Raw genomic sequence first — 19,061 nt, 5'->3', positions numbered from 1 at the left:
TTTTTCAATCACTCTAATTCTAGGGTTTAGCCTAACTCAACTAGACCAGTTCCTAACCAAAAACTCCTAAAATAAAAAGATTAAAGTTTTACCCGGGTAATTAGCCAGGTAAGGATAGTACTAGAGGGTGATTAAAGATCAATTAAGTACCTCGTTCCTTACGGAGTGCTTTACGCAACCCCTAAACATTGGCTTAGACACCAACTAATCCAAGAAAACTTGAACCGGTTCACTTAGGGATTTTTTATTCCTTATTGAGCTCGAGTCCTTAGGGGCCAACGTCTAATGAGTTTTAGGAGGTTTGGGTTTATGAAGTGAGGAATTAGTGATTTGTGGGCTAAGGAAAGGGTGATGAAATCCCTTACCTTATCTTGATTAGGAGGTTTTGCCCTTAAGAATGTTTTAAGTATGTACCAAATCAAGTGCTACAATCACTTTGGTGAATTCCTACTAACTATATGAAATGTAACCCTAGAAATTAAAAGCGACTAAAAAGGATGGTAAAAATAAAATATTTATATTTTTTATTAGGGTTAACAATCAAACAACTATGAGAAGGGGGAATATTGTTTGAGTTTATTATCTTGTTAGTTAATGTCCAAGTGAAAGGTAAATTTTATTATGGTCAACAAAAATAAAATCTTTTAATGTCCAAGTGAAAGGTAAATTTTATTATGGTCAACAAAAATAAAATCTTTTTTTTAAATCCTAATTGTCTCTAATTGTGAAGCTGGTCAACAAAAATAAAATCTTTTTTTTAAATCCTAATTGTCTCTAATTGTGAAGCTAACTAAAAAGGGTGAAATTGAAAACGCTAGAAAGAAAACTTACCCGAAAATAATTCTCCAAGTTCTTGATCTTTAATCCAAGATTTTCAAGCTCCAAGCGGTTCCTTCTCAAGAAAAATACATAAGTTAAAGAACCAAAATAATTAAAACCTACTTAAGCACCTTCCCCGGCAACAGCGCCAAAAACTTGGTACGACATAATTATGTACCAAAATTACAAGTGCACAATTGATCAAGTTATAGTATAAAAAGTTATCGATCCCACGAGGAATGTGATTTTAAGAGATTATTAGAATTGGTTCTTATGTTTTGTGTGTGACAAAAATAGGATTAAAGAATAAGTGTGATTATGGAGAGAGATATGATGACTGATTGTTTTGAATATATGCCTGTGACAATAAATTGAATTTTAGACAAGAGAAGAAAGAATCAAAGAATAAAATAAAAGACAAGAATAAAAAGAGAAAAATCAAGAAAACAAAAGATGGATGATTCAATTAAAGATATGAGTGATCTAGAATTGAATCCACTAGCTAATCTCAATTATAAAATACAATCTATTCTTTTTTATCATATTTTAACTTAGATTTATTAAGCACGGACTATCAAACCATTTAAGGAAAGTATAACCTATCAAATTATCATCTAAGTCAAAATAAAAATCATGATAAGAATAACAACAAGATAGTAATCCTAGAATTCATAAGTATAACCTATCAAACCACTCAAGATAAGCATAGATTATCAAATTATTCTTCTATCAATTAGTTCTCTAGTTGATTATCCTATACATGATCATTTTAAGTGTAAGAGAATAGTTTGCACAACATAAAGGAAATTAGACTAGTTTCATACAATTCTAAGATTACTACAAGAATTAATTTCACATCTTAAAAAATAAAAGCAAGAAGAAAAAGAACTAATTACAAAAAAAAATTAAACTATGAACAAGAAATAAATCTAACTACAAAGAATTAAAATCTAAACTACAAAATAAATTACAAAAATTAAATACAAGAAAATAAATCTACTCTACAAATTAAAGTGTAAAAAAAAATAAAAAGACAAGAAAATAAATCTACACTACAAGCATGAATGTAAATCTAACTAATAAGCAATAATAAAGAAATTACTAAAAAGAAATAAAAGAGAAAAATAAAAGAAATACAAACCTTCAAATTGCTCTTCATCTCCATCCTCATCATTCAACAAAGAGGAGAAAAGAAAAATTTAAAGTGGAGAAAAATTATTTTATTAATTGTAACAAAAGTTATAAATTTAGAAGGTTTTCTCAATTAAGAGTAACCCTCCTCTCCAAATGGAGTTATAAAATTTTTCACTCCCCTTAACCCATCACTCTCTACCCCTATTTATAGTAAACATCAGTGAATGAGAGCCATTAGATTGAAATCTTATCCAAAACAAGCAAATTCCAGCCACTAATCTGTAACAAACTGCCGGAGGTATCGATACCAGCATCGATAAGGATATCGATGCTGGCATCGATACGGGTATCGATGCTGGCATCGATGCCCAGTGCTCTCCTATTGCTATCCGAACTTTTTCTCTTATTCTTGCTTGGGCTTTTGGGCTTTGCCATTTCTTCTTCTTTTTAGCTTTGGGCTTTTGGATAAATTGGCAATTGGATTTTTCAATGGGCTTCTTGATTTCTCTTTTGCTTCATTTCTTCATTTATTCAAGGGCCTTTATTGAGATATGAGATTTTTGGGATTTATTCTTTATTAACTTGCGTTTAAAGATAAAAACAAATATTAGTGGTATATTTATTCATATAAAATAAATAATGAGAGTATAAAATTATAATAAAAATATGATTATCAAGTCACCATACCCTTCTTCCATGATATCTGACACATGTTGATCAAGGAGTCGCCTGAAGCTGTTGAAAGGCAATCCCCTGTGAAGGACCTTATCAATCATTGTGTTCAGAAAAGAAGCGAAGCTCTAAAGCTCCGTGCAGATGACGGCCCTATCCGGATCTTCATCTGACATCAACGTCTTAATAGAGTCATAGAGCGATGAAGAAGACGCTAAAAGAAGGACAGAAGATCCCTCAGGTTGGCGCTCTTGTCTCGACCCCGCTAACTCAGCTTCGTGAGTTGTTGGAGGTTGTTCAAATTCAATAGTCGCCGATACACCATCTTCGTCAGTTGGTCTCGTGACTTGAAAAATAAGATCCACCTTAACTCCAGCTGAAGCTTCAGTAATCATTGGGTCCGAAAGAACAACAGCTTTGGGCTGGGAGGTAGATGATTGAATTTTAGTAATACTTCGCTTCAAACCCGAAGTATCAAAATGTTTGAGCTGTTCTGAAGCCTCTAAGATAGTAGTCATATCAGCACCAATGGCTGGTCTATAATTAAAACTCCCACTTGATTACTCACAATTAACAACTGAAGATATAACTTTGAATAAAATACATACCTGCAGATGAACCAGCTTCTGTGGTTGGTCCTACGGCTTGTACCCGATTTTGACATCAATTGAGAAATTAAACTATGGTCAGACTCGTATAAGGTAATCATTTGGCCGAAGTCATGCTCAGGAAGAACTTCGTCATGAGCAACTGCCTCTTCAGCAATAAAGGCCCCCTTTAATTTCTTCTGGGGCCTGGTGACGGAGCCCAACTCCTCCCTTGCAAGCCTCTTGCGATTTTCCATTAGCAGAAGAGCAGCCCTCGCCTGATCATCAATGGAAGGTGAGGTTATAGACACGCTTGCTACTTGAAGAGACGCCTTGTCAAAAATATCATTTTTCTCCCGTGATCTAGTATAGGAGAAAATCTTTTCCAAATGCCTCTTCTCCATGTCGTTTAGGGAGACCGGACTCAACACAGCCTTATTCGCCTTAGGCCAAGTCAGGTAGGCGAAAACATTATCGGCTCTATAAACCCACACATACTCCTCTTTCTAGTCTTCATTTGACTCCAAAATGTCACTAATAAATTGGAAATTACTACTATAGTGGTAAAAGTAATGTGGGTCATTTTTAGCTGATCCAACACTGATCATATGCCCAAGCAACCTCATGCTCGGCTGAACTTCAACGCGGTGGCAAATAACTATGAAGGCCACCAAAATTCCTATCGCACTCGGGTAAAACTAGGAAGGGGAAACCCCTAAAGCAACATGTACTTCCTTAATGAAAGGGTGGAGGGGCAGCCGTAGACCATGCTCCAAATGGACCAGATATAACGATACTTGATTCTCGCCATGACTCTATACTGGATCACTCTTCTCAGGCGCAACTAATGTGAAAGTCCTAGGGATGTCATAAAGGTCATAAAGCCGCACGAGATCATCATGTAGACCCTCGAGCGAATGATCTTGAGAAGAACAAGCTTCTTCTCATCACGGTTGATGGTCGAAGCTTGAGAATAAGAACAAAAGTAAGAGTTTGTAAAGACATTTTATTAGCTGACCTTGTAAACTTACAAAGCAAAGTCGCTGTTTAGCAAGTTGCGAGACGGTATGAAACTGCCTTTTCGCCTTAGGATGTGTTTTGGCCAAGCAAAACACTCTGATTAAGCATCAATCCTCACAAAAGGGGATGTCGTCTCTTCCCGAATGCCTCGCAAAGGAGAACAACCGAGGAAACCTAGTCAAAATCCTTACTTTTAAATCGACAAAAATGGTAAAAACTCACCCCCGAAGGACGAAGCTACGACCTCCGCCCTCTCAGATGTTTGGGTAACTGATATGCCCTTGGCGATCCTCGATCTCTTGGGAGACATAGTGAAAAGGAGGATTTTAGCCGAAACTTTGATGAAAAGCTAGGGTTTTGGAGGAAAACTCGAGGGAAAGCTCGAAAGCACCCACACACAAAAGCCCAAACTTTGGTTTCTGTCAGAGATTAGAAGAAAACTGGGCTTAAGCACTTTAGACAAGAGGCAAGAGATCAAACCTTGTCAAAGAACTTTGAAACCCTAGATGGAGACTTCCTTTCGAGCAAGATTAATCAAGATTGAAGAGATGAGGAAGGGAAAAGGGTTAGAAAACTCTTTTATGGGGTTTTTGAGGAAGTTTCGAACGCAGGAAGGCGAACAAAGATGGCCCAAAAGACCGCAAGTTTCGGACTTAAACAAATCCAACCCGATCGCGATTCCTTTGAACGAGACAGCCGAAGCTGTCTCGCACACACGAGACAGCTGAAGCAGCCTCGCACACGCGAGATAGATTATGTTGTCTCACCCAAAGTGTTCATGCAAATTAAAGCATTTCACCTCCTATGCGCTTTTCGATGCAACCTCAACTCATTTCCAGTACATCGCAAACCTCCGACTGGTATACGAAGATAAAGTGCTCCCTAAACTCTGATAAATATACGAATATAAACTGCTTCTTCATGATCCTCCGACTTGTATATGAGGTTAAACTGCTCCCTAAACTCCGATGGTTATACGAGTATAAACTGCTTCTTCATGCTCCAACGTCTTAAGAGCTTAAACTATGTAGACTCTAACTGCGTACGAGTATAAACTGTGGTTGCACTTCAGCAGAAGTCAACTTTCAGCGACGCTCTAGCGGTTACACTAAGATCCAGCACATGTTGTGGAGGTCTTCTTCTAAAATTATCCTTGGGAGTTCAATTACAATTCAGCTATGAGCTCTTGACAAAGATGATCAGTTCAGTGTCAACTCAACGACACGAGCTAATTTAACTTCTCAAAAGTTAACACATCAACTTCAGTTCCAGATTTCAACAATGATCAACGATGTCGCAGTACCAAAAGTATTTTAGACTCCTCGATAAAATACCGAGAAAGTCGAAAACTAAAGAAGTCAAGAAACTGAAGCCACTTACGAGTCCTTCTACACAGTCCAACATTAGGCAGAAGCAGTGAAAGCACCCTAATGTCACTAGGAAAGAACCCTAGGGGGGTGAATAGGGTTTTTGCTAATCTAATCCGATTTTATGCCAAATTAAAACTTATTAACAAATATATCCTAGCAAATAAGATATGAACAATATATGTGCAAGGATATACAAATAACACAAGGGTAAACAATCTAAACTAGATAGTGAGCAATATAAATAACAAGTAATATACAAAGACGATATAAGATATGAACATAAAAATAAGTGCGCCAATGCAATCACAAACAAATGATATGATCACGGAGTTCGGTCTCCACGATCTACATCTCCACACCTTACCTCGAGGAGATCTTCACTATTACAATCGGGTTTTCTACGCTCACCCGACTAACATTTACACCACACACTCGGTTTTCTAGTTCACCGTAAACTTTACAATCACTCACAATGTAAACACACTAACTACCACCTTAAGTGTTGGTCTCTAGCCCGTGTCTCCCTCAAGTATTAGGAATTACAACCTCTCTCTAGGTATTACTACATACCCCACTTCTCATGGGACGACCCCATCTCTCACCACACACTCCTCTTGGTATACTAGTATAATACAAAGTGAACCTCACAATAATAGCTCACAAATCAAATGATTGTTCTCTAAACAAGGTGAGAACTCAATTAAGCACAACTCAAAGTTACAATCTCTCACAACCCCAACTATACTATGTATGAAATACTATAAGCTCAAGTGGATGTGTATGACAATGAGATTTAATAAAACAAACTAAACTCAAATAAATACTAGCTTAATAAGATAATAATCAAACAATATAAATGTAAAGCTAGATTGAGTTTAGAAAACTTCTCCAATGATTGACAAGAGAGAGAGAGAGAGAGATGAGTTGAAGCTCAAACACCAAAGGATGATCCTTTCTAGCTCTTGTGAAAATTTCTTCATAAACCAAACTCTTAAACAAACACTAAAACAAACTTGAACACCCTTAAACTTGTTTAAACAAATTTCTTGGATGGTTTTTGGTCTAAGGTATGAGGGGTATTTATAGAGACCCTAAAACACAAGAAAAACAAGGCAAAAAGACAAAAAATCTAAAACAGAACAAGGCTGAAAAAAAACTAGTCGTTACAGCATCAGTCGACTGACGGCTTTCATCAGTCGACTAACGACTTTCATCAGTCGACTGATGAGCTGGCCATTAGAGACGTTTTCCAGCTCATCAGTCGACTGACGGACCTTATCAGTCAACTGATGACCTCATCAGTCGACTGGTCAGTCGACTAAAACAAAACAAAAACTTTTTGTTATTCCAGGTGATTTCTTCAGTCGACTGAACACATTCATCAGTCGACTGATAACACTATATCAGCCTGATTAAAACAGAAAAATCTGATTTTCAAACCTATTTTAAAAATAGCAAATAAAATCAGAAAAATATAAAACTTTGAGAAATGATTGTAAACATGATAATATACATGTTACAAAAACTGGTTTTTAAAAAACACCTCTCAAATGAGAAATCTCTTTATTTTTTAAAATAGTCCAAAACATGAAAATGAACAACACTTGTTTTGTCATTTTGACTAAATCATGTTTTAAAACTTTATAAAATAATTTTATAGACTTAATAAAATATCTATAAAATGATATTGAAGTCTATAAACTAATAAAACAATGTTTTCATAAAAACACCTATATTTTGATAAAATCAACCTATAAACTAATAAAACAATGTTTTCATAAAAACACCTATATTTTGATAAAATCAACAAATACGTGTGTGATTAATATGAGCTTAAAGTATTAACATATTTTGATAAAATCAACAAATACGTGTGTGATTAATATGAGCTTAAAGTATTAACACACAAGTATAAATCTATACTACAAATTCTATAAACTATATACCCAAGCTTGAAGGTCTTCAATATAGCTTGACTTGGTAAACTTTGCGGATGAAGCTTGAATTTGGATCTTCAACTTAAATTATATTACTTCATTCCACTATTCCGCCAACCTCCATTGGATATGATTGTGAATGCTCGATTCTATCCATTCTCTAACTTATTATTTGCCTAGAATAAATACAAAATACAAACACTAGACAAATAATATTAGTTGTAAATTATTTGTTAATTATCATCAAAACAAAATGACCCAACAAGCAGGGTCTATCTTGTCCAAAGTATTTCAGACTCATCGATAAAATACTAAGGAGGCTAAAAACTTTAGAGGGGGTATCTGTAGGCGTCAGAAATTACCTATAGATCCCAAACATAGCTCAAGACAGAGAGAAAACGAAGAACATCACCATCTAAGTCAGAGAAGACTAGCCAATGCAGAAGGAATCAAAGGAGTACGCAAAATAACTCAGAAAAGAACTCGGAGCTGTCTCATAGTTGGGGAGACAACATCCACTGTCTCGTGTATTCGAGACAGTGTTCACTGTCTCGGATACGCGAGACAATGAGAGCTATCTCACCAACTGCGAGACAACCACTTGGGTTTTCTGATGGTTTTATGACTTTTTGCGGGGACCACGTGACTCCATAACTATTGGAAAACGTTCATTAACGTTAATGGACAGTTATAGCCGTGAAATATGCCCACTACCCATGCAAATTACGGCATTTAACGCAATTTAAGTAGTGGGACAGCGGTTACAAACTGCCTGGAACTGTCTTCTTTAGTCGAGAGTAAATACTGTCTCGCCCAAAGGAGGTAGTGATCGTTAGTTGTTTCAACTTCTTTTCGACGATTACAGTTTCCAATGGCTATAAATACCCCTTGGCACACTTGTGCACGGGGCACGGACAGAGGAGGAATTATCAAGGCAGAGAGACAAGCATTTGGCAAACTTTGAGAGCAAGAGAGAGTTATTCATCCACTTTCAAGCACCCTCAAAGCCTTCTGGTTTTCCTTGAGTTCAAACTTAGATTTGATCTCGTGAAGAGTGTTCATCTTACTTTACTAAGATATTCACTTCAGTTCTTGTTTCCACGTCGAAACATCAACCTTCTTCGTTTCTAGCATGGAACATTGATTCGGTGGTCCACAGATAACTCATCCCCAGTACAGGCAAAGATCCCACGCAAGCAGAGGCTTCTACGTAGGAGTTTATGTGTGTGTTTCTAGGGAGCACAACAACTTTGTTTCTTTGTAAAGAAGAGTTATCCACGTGTAAGCTCATTCATTTGTTTCTGTTAAAACGTTTTAATGGAAGCAACAAATAGAATTGTTCCCGACGCAAACAATATTAGCTTTTCGAACTGGTTTTATGTTAAAAAAAATATTTCAAATGCATTTCTCTTTTGCATGTTTATGGTGGTTTGAAAAAAAATGTAAATATTTCAAAGGTAGGCATAGAGTTAGGATTTTGTCGAGTGAACCGCGCTCGCTTCATATATGTTAGGAGTCCATCGGTGAAAATGGACATGCTTGTTGAACTCAATTCCAATTTTTGGACAAAAAGAACGCTGGCAACCTAAAAGGAAGAAACGAAAGGACAGAATGGTAAATAAATTGCACGTGACGTACACGTGCTATTCGGTTCGACTGACACCCACTTCGGTCAAGAAGAGCAGGCAAAGAAAACTCCCTCACCCACATCGAATCCCATACCCCCTTTCCCTCTTCGTAAAATCCCCTCCTCTCTCAAACCCTAACCCTAGCGAAAAATTCTTTCATTTCCTGCAAAATCCTTTGCAATTGGTCTCAGATTGGAGCTTCTCCGAAGTTAGGGTTTCTGTTCTTGGGGTGTTCAGATGCCGGAGGAAGAGGATCTCGTCGAGCTCAAGTTCCGTCTCTACGATGGATCCGATATCGGCCCGATCCGATACTCCTCGTCCGCCACCGTCGCCATGGTCAAGGAGAGGATCATCTCCGAGTGGCCCAAAGGTTATAGATCTCTGCTCCGCTCAATTATTATCTCACTGTTTTTGAATTAGATGAAACTGTATGGGTATCGTTATTTTGATGCAAGATTGGGACTTTAATAGCGAGAATTGTGTGTTGTAGTTGTTTGGAAATCGAATTTTTTTAAGGTTTTGGATGGAGAGGAAAATGGTTGTTTATAAAGGAAGATAGTGCAATGATGAACTGGTTGAATGACCATGACCATTTACTTAATTGGGCATGGTACTGAAAAATGATAAATATTTAAGAAAATTTCTATAAAAAGTGAGATTTTATATGGTAAATTGTATTTCCTTGTGTATTGGACTCAGTTGTAGTCAGTATTAAGACCTACATTAGTATTGACAACTGGACGTTGTTGAGAGTGCACCATGCTTTGCTGCCTTTGTTCAGCAGCACATTCAATCTATTGAAGCATTTAAAAAATTCGTCTACAGAATGAAATTCACACTCTTTGCAAATTCTTATTAGTTAGCATCTCTCTGCCAGTTGTCCTCCTAATGGACTTCTTTAACAAATGGCTACAGGGTCGGATACCCCCAAAGACACCAACACATGCAAAGAAACAATGTTACGGAAGGCGCTAGGCGGACTAGGCGTTTGAGCCGGGGGCCTAGCGCCTAGGCGTTTGCCTATTTTTAAATTTATTTAATTATAATAGTTCACAAAAATATGTATTAATTTCATATAAAATTGTAAACAAACATAAATAATAATATTAGATCCATAATTAACCATGCATAAATACTAAATAGTTAAAATAGTAACCAAATACTAAAATACATCACCATGTCCAGCATAATCAGTTAATCATAGTGAAAAAAGTAAATCAGTGAAAAAAAATGAAAATTTTACCTTGAAAAGAGAAGAGGAGGGCTGGCGATGAAGAGGAGGAGGCGGGGAAGAGGAGGAACCGAGGTGGCTCGAGGTGTAGTGATCAGCTCGAGGAGAAGGCAGTGGCGAAGAAAAGGAGCTTGCGAAGAGGTGGCGGGATCGAAGAAGAGTTGGCGGCGAAGAGGATGAGGAGGAGGTAGCGAGAGAGGAGGCAGTGCCAAGAGAGGAGGCGGCGGTGCCGGGAGAGGAGCAGCGATAGAAGAGGAGGCTGGGGGAGATTGAGAAGAGGAGGCGACGGGAATACACGAGAGAGGGGGATATAGAATCAAAGAGATAGGGTTAGTTTAACAGTTAGTAATGGGTTCGGGTTTGGGCTGGGTTTTAGTTTAAAATTAGTTTTTTTTTTTCTTTTTTTGTTCAAAAAGCTAGGCGGACCTAGGCGCCACCTAAGCGGAGCGGTCGCCTAGGCTGACCGCTCAGGACAAATCTAGGCGGCCAAGGCTCCACCTACGCCTAAGTGTTTGCCTAGGCCGCTTTTTACAACACTGCAAAGAAAAGAGAAACAATGCCTCAATAAGACTACTGCTAATGTTTCTCTTCTTAACCCTCTTTATTTGATTCTGCTTATATTCGTAGGTCAGCAGAAGAGATGTCTAATGATTGGAAGAATTATTCTTGCTTTCTTGGTAGGGAAAATAGGTAGAAAGAGTAAGATGGGGCATGATATAAAAGGAAAGAAGAAAGATAAAAGGAAGTTGAGATTGCACAACTTTGATATGTTGTTTTGACAGTAAGGCAACACGATAAACTTAAAGATGGTGTTACTGTGGTTGTGTAGCAAGGGAAAAAAGTGGTTGTTTAGCAAGGGGAAAAAAAGGAGAGGCATGTAAGAAGAGGTGTAATCAAATCAATCATACAAAATATTTTAATTTGCTTTTGGAGCATAGCTCGTCAATTTGGTATGTCGACTCGTATGTCAAACAAAAGAAAAGCATACTTTTTGAAGGACTTATAGATTCAATTTCAAGATTATACATCGTTAATCTTTATTTGGAGTCCTCATACTCTATTGTTTGCCATAGTCTTAAACAAGTTGTGTTGCAGTAGGGACATGCTCTTTGTCAATCTTCATGTCGTAGCCAACTGCAATCACACTCTTGTAACACCTTAGAAATTGGCAACATGATTTTCTTGATGTTGGGGTTAGTGGCTTGAGGTAGTGAGGCTAAGCGTGATTGAAACTGCGAGGCAAAATCAATTGTGAAGATGTTGACAGTGTTGGTAGCATTAAATCAAGGGGTGAAATGTTGATGATCTTTCAACTATGTCATGTAGGAGACTTGATGATGAAGTTATCAATGTAATGATTGTAGGAGTATCTGGAGGATTAGTCGAATTAATTGACAGAGTTGGAATATGGTTGTTATACGTAGGAGGCGATATATGGTGATATATCTAGATTAATTTGATCTACTTACCTAGAACTTTCTTGAAATGAAAGATCTAAATTCTGAAGCTCATAGCTGCTTGCTGACTAAATGATGTGGGATCCAATTGGTGGTGCAGTTATTATTAAACTAGTCAATAGTTAGGTACGAAAAATGCATGGTGCTGCAAGCGAAATAACAATATCTTTGGCGGGCTACTTTGATAATTGATGGGTGAACAATTAGATAACTTGTTCATCTTGCTGTTGCACCTTTCTCATTGAATTTCTAGGAGATATCTTTATGAAAAGTACTACTATTGCTCAATTTGACTTTATTGCAACAAATAAGGCTTTCCTTTTGTTAGATGATCACCCTGCGAAGTACAACTATGTCTCTTTTCTTTTTTTTTGTATTTGGTGTTGAAGTCTTAAATTAGCATTTTCGAACTTTGTCATCTACTCATCTTTAATATAAAATTTTAAACTTTGTGCTCTTCAATACAGCACTAAGAACCAACTTATTGTCAAAGTCGACACTGATGGGGGGTTATCCTTTGAAAACTAGCCCATTACAACCATGATTGCATTCTTTTGACAAACATGGATGAGTTGTTTATGGTAAGCTTAGCTATGATGGTTTTAGTTGAAGGACACAAATTTGAATAGCTCTTGATAGGAAATGAATTTGTAATGTTTATTGTGTTTAGATTGGGTCATAGGTAGCGCAATGTCAAACGTAAACGATGGCTCATGATGTACTATTTGTGGTAGATATTGTTGAGGCCATGGTAATAACTAATAAGTTGACACAATGGATGTTAGGCGATGAATGCAGTTTAAACTCTAGGTAGTCTTGAGGGGCTCATAGTGAAAAGGTTAGTGATGGAGCTAGTTTCATGGTTAGTTGGTATCGAATGGTAAGGAAAAATTTATAGCAGAAGCCCTTCAGGTGTTAGTAGTATGATAGGGACTTGAGTGTAGGGTGTTAGAGTTGTAGGCAACGAGATATGCTAGTGAGTAGTAGCAGAAGGGCTAAGTTAGTGGTTGCCAAATCAAATTTTAATGGTGGTAGTTATGGTTGTGAGATATCGATGATAAGTAATGTACAGTGTGATAGGAAATGCTAAATTATTGATCATGGTGATCAATGAATTTGTTTGCAGAGGATTCATGTCCTCATGGTAGTCCCTCAGTGATCTATAATTGTTGCACATACAAGCAAGTCAAACTTGTTCAACAAAGTCAATCTTATTTATTAGAGTAGTTAGTATATTAAAGAAGTCAGAGAAACATGATATAAGAAGTTAGAGAAACATGCTTAGTCACGTATTGGAAATTATTTAAGTGGCCTATTTGCTTTACTGTGCATAAAATTTAGACTATTAATCTAGGGATTAAGTCACTTTTGTAGCATACGATGATATCAAAGTAAAGTTTCTAATCTTTGAAACCCTTATTATTCCTAAATTTTAGGACTGCTGCCACAAGCATCATCCCTACACTTGTCATTGCTTCGTGACTTTTTCACCTCATTCTTCTGCTGTTCAAAGGAATTCCTCAATGCCCCCGGCTAAAGGGATAAAAAACATTCTCCTCCCCTCTATCTGACAGTCTACCCCCTTTGCACCCATATTCCCAGCAAGGAAAATTTCTCAAATTCGAACCCTTCCTTCCATTTTATCCCCCTCCAATTTGTTGTGGAGTCCTTTAACACCAACATCTTCATGCAGAATTATAAGGAGGGACTTCTATTGCCTTCCTTAGTAGCTAGATGATTGCTAGCGTAAAAGGTGCGAATCAGGCCTCATTTGTTGCCAGATTTTGCTTTTGCAACCTATAGATTGGTTCCAGAATCCAATCAACAACACTATGCCTGAATCCTTTCCATTTCATTGAATCCCACAGAATAATAAAACTGGATTAATCGACATACGACAAATGATTTTGATCAACTCCCTTAATTTACTAGATATACTTGTATCCTTAATCCATGCCAAGTACAACTAACATACATGTTCTTCCTTTTATAGACGTCAACCTCATGTTCTATCAGCAGCATTTTATTATTTTACAAAAGCCATTTATGATCTCTTTTTATCGCTTTAAATCTTTCCACTTATTTACATTTTAATTCTTTAACTCCTATGAATAGATCAAGTTCATTTATAGAATAGCTTGTCTGAAATTGTTTATACTGATCTGAATGGTTGGGAAACAAGTTCTATGATGTGGATGTGATGTGGTCAGAGGCTGTTTTATTCAAGTTCTATTGAATTCTTTGTTACCACTTCCCTTTAAAATTTCGGAAAGAAACCTTTTTAATTTTCAATCCTTAAGATGAAGATGTTGTGTGGCTTTGAAATATTATCTGATAGCATTCTGTTTTCATTATGAACACACTTTTTTTGTCTGCTGTCGAGTTGTTAGTATTTGGTAATTCTCAGTCTATTTCGTATGTTCATGAGCTGACAAGATTCTTTTGGCCTGCTCAATAAGGTTGGATTTGTGTCTTGTGATCAACATATTTTTTATGATTGACTTGTGGATATTTTCGGGCAGTGGATTTGATACCAGTCAGTTCCTTCACGTAAAAAGAACAAAAATGTTCTCCGTATTTCAATAAACTAGTATTTAAACCCGTGCAAAGCACGGTTCCTAAAAGATTTTGTCTTTTTTGTTTATTCTTTTGTGGTCTTCGACATAAAATGTATGGAGAAATGTATGTATGTTCATGTATCTATTATTAATTTTAAAAATTGTTTCTGCTCTCACTTTTTTTTTTGAATTCTGATGGCAGTGTCAAACTCCTTGACATCTATAGAAACTGGCACAATATCAGTGTTGCTTCTGGTTTAAATGACCCAGTTGTTGCTACGGGGATATCTGACCTTATATACGAATCTAAAGAAACACATAAAGATCCTGGTTCCATTGATCCTGACTTGGCAATGGCATGGGCAGAAGACTACTTAACCCGTGCATTGCATTTAAGCAATTAATTGATAGTTCAAATAAAAATGCACACCCACATAAAAACTTTTTAAATGCATATAAAAAATCTATCGTTAATTAAAAAAAATTGCTTCGGGTTAAAAAATGCATTCCCTTGAATCAGCTACCAGAAACTTGAAAAGAAAAAAAGGAAAGAAAACCATGATAATTGATGAATAAATGCTGTAAAACATCAAAAAAAAGGCAGAGAAAATTCCCAAATTAGATATTTAGTCTGGGCAAGCTTGGTGTGCCTTGAATCAGCTACCAAATATAGGAATATAAAAAGGTTCAGAACAATGAGAGGAGTCTGAAAATCAGAGGTATGTAAATCTGTGTCGTCTTTAGCTTATGTGGGCAGAGATAGTTGATAGCTTAATGCTGGCAACCTGCAAATGCTAGAAGACTTCATTAAGACTTTCATTCCACTTGTATTCGATCAATAAATTCCAATACTTTTAGTGGTGCTTCTCTGCTGATTTTTATCTGTGTGATCTTGCCATGACAGCATGCTGTTAAACTCAGTTCGATTATGCAAAAAAAGCGAGAATACATCATGAGTTTCAACAATTGCTGATCGCAGTACTCAGAGCAACTAACACCATATTTGCATGAAACCAAAAGATACATATCTACTGATCATTCAAACATTAGCACGTGATATTGTAGCCCATGTAAAGGCATATACTACTTATTCATGATGGATAAGTGAATTTTCTCAATTAAGATTGACTTAGGATTAGTTATGCAAAATTGTCAAAGACACTTAATGTTAGATAATGGTTCACATCAGTTAACTTAATATGTCCGATTAGCTGCTCTTGCTTGTACATAAGTCAAAACTGATGTTAGGGTATACTCACAGCTTTAATCTTATGAAAAGATAAACATTTTTATAGCTCAATTAGAAGAAACAGAAGCTATCTTATGAAAAGATAAACATTTTTATAGCTCAATTAGAAGAAACAGAAGCTATCTTATGAAAAGATAAACATTTTTATAGCTCAATTAGAAGAAACAGAAGATATACCTGGAAAATAGACTTGTACACTGTCATTTCCAGAGCTCTCTACAGTTCTCTACTCCAGTTACAACGCCTTCCCACTGCCCATCACTCCACCAAGCATCCACAGGGGTTCCAATCTCCAAAGCAACATTTTCCATAAGACAATCAATTGAGGGAGACGGTCGAATATTGAGGCGTCCTGAACATCTCATAACCAGCTTATCAGGGGCTACCTTTCTCAAGGCAAGAACTCATAATAACCAACTTAGTTTCTAATCTTATAAGACTCAATACGCACTGAGAAAAAACTTCCTCTAACAATTGTTGCATTAGCACATGATTCATTATCAATTACAACCCTAACATGGAACAAATTCAAGAAATTAGAAGATTGAAAGTAAATGAATAAAAGAATAGACCAAAAAAACCAAAAGATGCAAACCTTGGTGGGTTCATTCTCTGATTGAATATTTCGTACTCATCGTCATTGTCCTAATGAGAACTCATCAAATCTGTCTCTGTAAAATTAAACCCAGAAAATGGAAAGAAATTTAATTATCAATCAACAAAAAAGACACCCTAATGCCCATATTAAAAATCCCCAAAATGAATCAACAACATAGAGAACCAATTAAAACCAAATAATTAATTCTTGTAAAATCACAAAATCAACTCGACAAGAAAATATTTTTAGAGGAAAACCGATTGAAGACATCAAAATAATTGATGGGTCCATTCTAAAATCATTAAGAATTAGAAAGGGAACGAATTAAAATTGCAAGAAAGAAGGATTACCCATTTGAGAGAAAGGAATCAAGAGGGTCGTTGAGAGATCAAACAACCTGTTTATCGAGAGGGTTATTGAGAATTAGGGGGTGAGCGACGCCAGGAGCGGGCCGCCGGCGAACTGGATAGTGTAGTTGGAGTCAGAGATCGAGCTTTTTAGGGTTTCGGCCTTGGAGAGGAGGGAGCGGAGGTCGTCGAAGGCGCGATTGAAGTCCTGGTAGTGAGCTTTGCAGACGGACTCGATCTCGGACTCTTTGGATCGGGCGAAGAGGCGGAGGTTGTGGAGGAGGGCCTCGGGCTTGAACTGGGCGAAGAAGCGGCGGATGAAGGGGGAGAGGTCGTCGCCGTTGGAGATGGCGGCGGAGAAAGATCTCGTCGTCGTCGTGTCGCCACCGTCGGTTGAGAGTGGAAGTGGGGAGGGAGAGAGATCGCGAGAGCGGAAGGGGGGTTGAGATCGAAGAAAGGATGGAGCGTGGGAAGTTTGGGAAATGGGAATGTGGGAGAGAACGTGGGAGTAAATGGATGGGTTGAAACATGGGTTCTCATTTTATTTTTTATTTTCATTGTTTAGAAACTTATGTTACTGTTCATTATAACTTTTTGTTGTTCTCCTTTAGTAATAAAGAAGTAGATATGAACACATACTTCTTTTGTTTGATGTCAAGTTGTTAGGATTTTACAAGACTCATTTTGTATCTTGTGATATTGAGCAGACAATATTCTTTTGACTTGCTCTATAGAGTTAAATTTGTGTCTTGCGATCAACATAGATTTTATGATTGGCCTGTGGGCAGAGCCTGACAGAGTCAGGCTGTGGGTTTAATGACCAGTCTGATCCATCACCGAAAAAGTAGTACAAAACTGTACTCCATTTTTTAATAAATATGAATATTTCAAAATTTTATTTTAATTCTTTCTCTAAGACTTGATTTTACATATTTCAGACAAATATGAATACTCCATGTTTTAGCTTAATTCTTCCTTTAAGAATGTAACATAATTCTTTTTAGAGATCGGCTGATGATGATGAAGCCTTGCTAGAACTGAACTCTTTCTAGAGTTATGTTTTTTTTGGAACTTGTTAGGGGGTTTATTTTGTTTTGTTATTGTGGATGTATCAGCTTAAAAGTGGTTGCTACTATTAGAGTGGAGAGTACTTTTTAGTGTCTATTTTCTTTATTAAGTGTTTTTAGTCCCACATCGGGTACACTTGTTATCTTCAACTATTTATCTATCTATATAATAAATAGGACCGATCCGATCCACTATAGGATCAAGTCACTTTTCCCACAATAACGTGGTATCAGAGCATGTTATTAAAATTCCTTTTTCTAAACCCTAATTCTACCTATTTCCACCGTCACCTACTCCATCTTCATGGCCTTAATCCACTTATTCTTTTATCTTGTTCCTATCCCATCATTTACGTACACTTTTGTCTTTTTCCTAACTTATCTTCATCTTCTTCACCAGCCTCTAACAACCCGTCCTTGTCTCACCCTTAAAGAAAAAGCACATCCATCTCTTTTAAAACCAAAACCCCAACCCGTCCTTGTCTCACCCTTAAAGAAAAAGCACATCCATCTCTTTTAAAACCAAAACCCTAACTTGACCTGATCCATCTCCTCTCCTAAAAGAGAAACCTTAATCCTGAACTGCTCCATCCCCAATCCTGAAACCAAAAACCTAACCCCCCTAACCTGATCAATGTTCCCTGAAATATTGCCCAAGATTCGTCCTCGACCATAACATTATTTGCGACCTCGATTCAAGCATCGACCTAGTCTAGAACTTCAACGAAATTGGCCTAGTTTGCGTCCATGTCTTCATCTCCTCTAAAGTTAACCACCTCCAACATCACAACATCACAGAATCTTGACGACGTTGCATAGATCATGATAGTTCAGATATAATCATTGTTACCCCATCAACGACGTACTCCTAGATCCTCACTGCCATGTTGATGCCTGAGCACTTCCAGACCCTCTGCTCTTCATCCCCTTCGACAATCATCATGATTGTTGTGAGTTGAAGTAATTTCTTTCATGCAACAAAGTTTTTTTTGACACTACTGTTATTATCTGTCCTTTTCTTTCTACACCCCAACTACTATTTATGGCTACTACCAAGGAGGACCGTGATCACTTGCAGATCACCACAACTAAACTCAATTGAAATAACTATTTGATATGGGAGAAATCAGTTCATGTTTATCTGAGTTCTAAGGGAAAGTTGAAGTTGATCATGTTCTTTAAACCTTATCTTTCTGTTGCTACCTCTACTATTGCTGCTGACAAGGATGTTGAGAAAATCAATGTTAAGAAGATTAAGGAAGACTAGGAACACAACTCAGCTGTTATGACTTGGAAGTATGGAGCCACACGTATCCACTCACTTCATTTTTTTGGATATTGCTAAGGAGACCTAGGAAGCTATCAGGGACGCTTATTCTATCAAGCA

The 19,061-nt window shown here is 37.0% G+C and overlaps 1 protein-coding gene and 1 long non-coding RNA gene across 3 annotated transcripts in view; one reads left to right on the top strand and one right to left on the bottom strand.

The window, feature by feature from the left end:
• LOC109823632 (membrane-anchored ubiquitin-fold protein 4) overlaps positions 9,224–19,061 on the top strand; it is a 32,708-nt gene continuing 22,870 nt past the window's right edge. The window contains exon 1 of the mRNA XM_020389917.1: positions 9,224–9,537. Within this exon, the coding sequence (XP_020245506.1) occupies positions 9,405–9,537 (133 nt within the window). The 5' untranslated portion in view covers positions 9,224–9,404. The remainder of the gene's footprint in view (positions 9,538–19,061) is intronic.
• Positions 15,086–17,063, bottom strand: LOC109823633. Of its 2 annotated transcripts, none has more exons than XR_002242426.1 (4): positions 16,611–17,063; positions 16,258–16,333; positions 15,840–16,174; positions 15,086–15,198 (listed from the first exon to the last, which is right to left on the bottom strand). It is a non-coding gene; the product is annotated as an uncharacterized LOC109823633 (long non-coding RNA). The 2 variants fall into 2 exon arrangements; XR_002242427.1 differs by having other exon boundaries at positions 15,840–16,014.

This window comes from Asparagus officinalis, chromosome 9 (genome assembly GCF_001876935.1).
Source record: "Asparagus officinalis chromosome 9, Aspof.V1, whole genome shotgun sequence".
Taxonomy (NCBI): Eukaryota; Viridiplantae; Streptophyta; class Magnoliopsida; order Asparagales; family Asparagaceae; genus Asparagus; species Asparagus officinalis.
The sequence above is the reverse complement of the archived record's forward strand: the minus strand, read 5'-3'. Positions and strand labels throughout refer to the sequence as shown.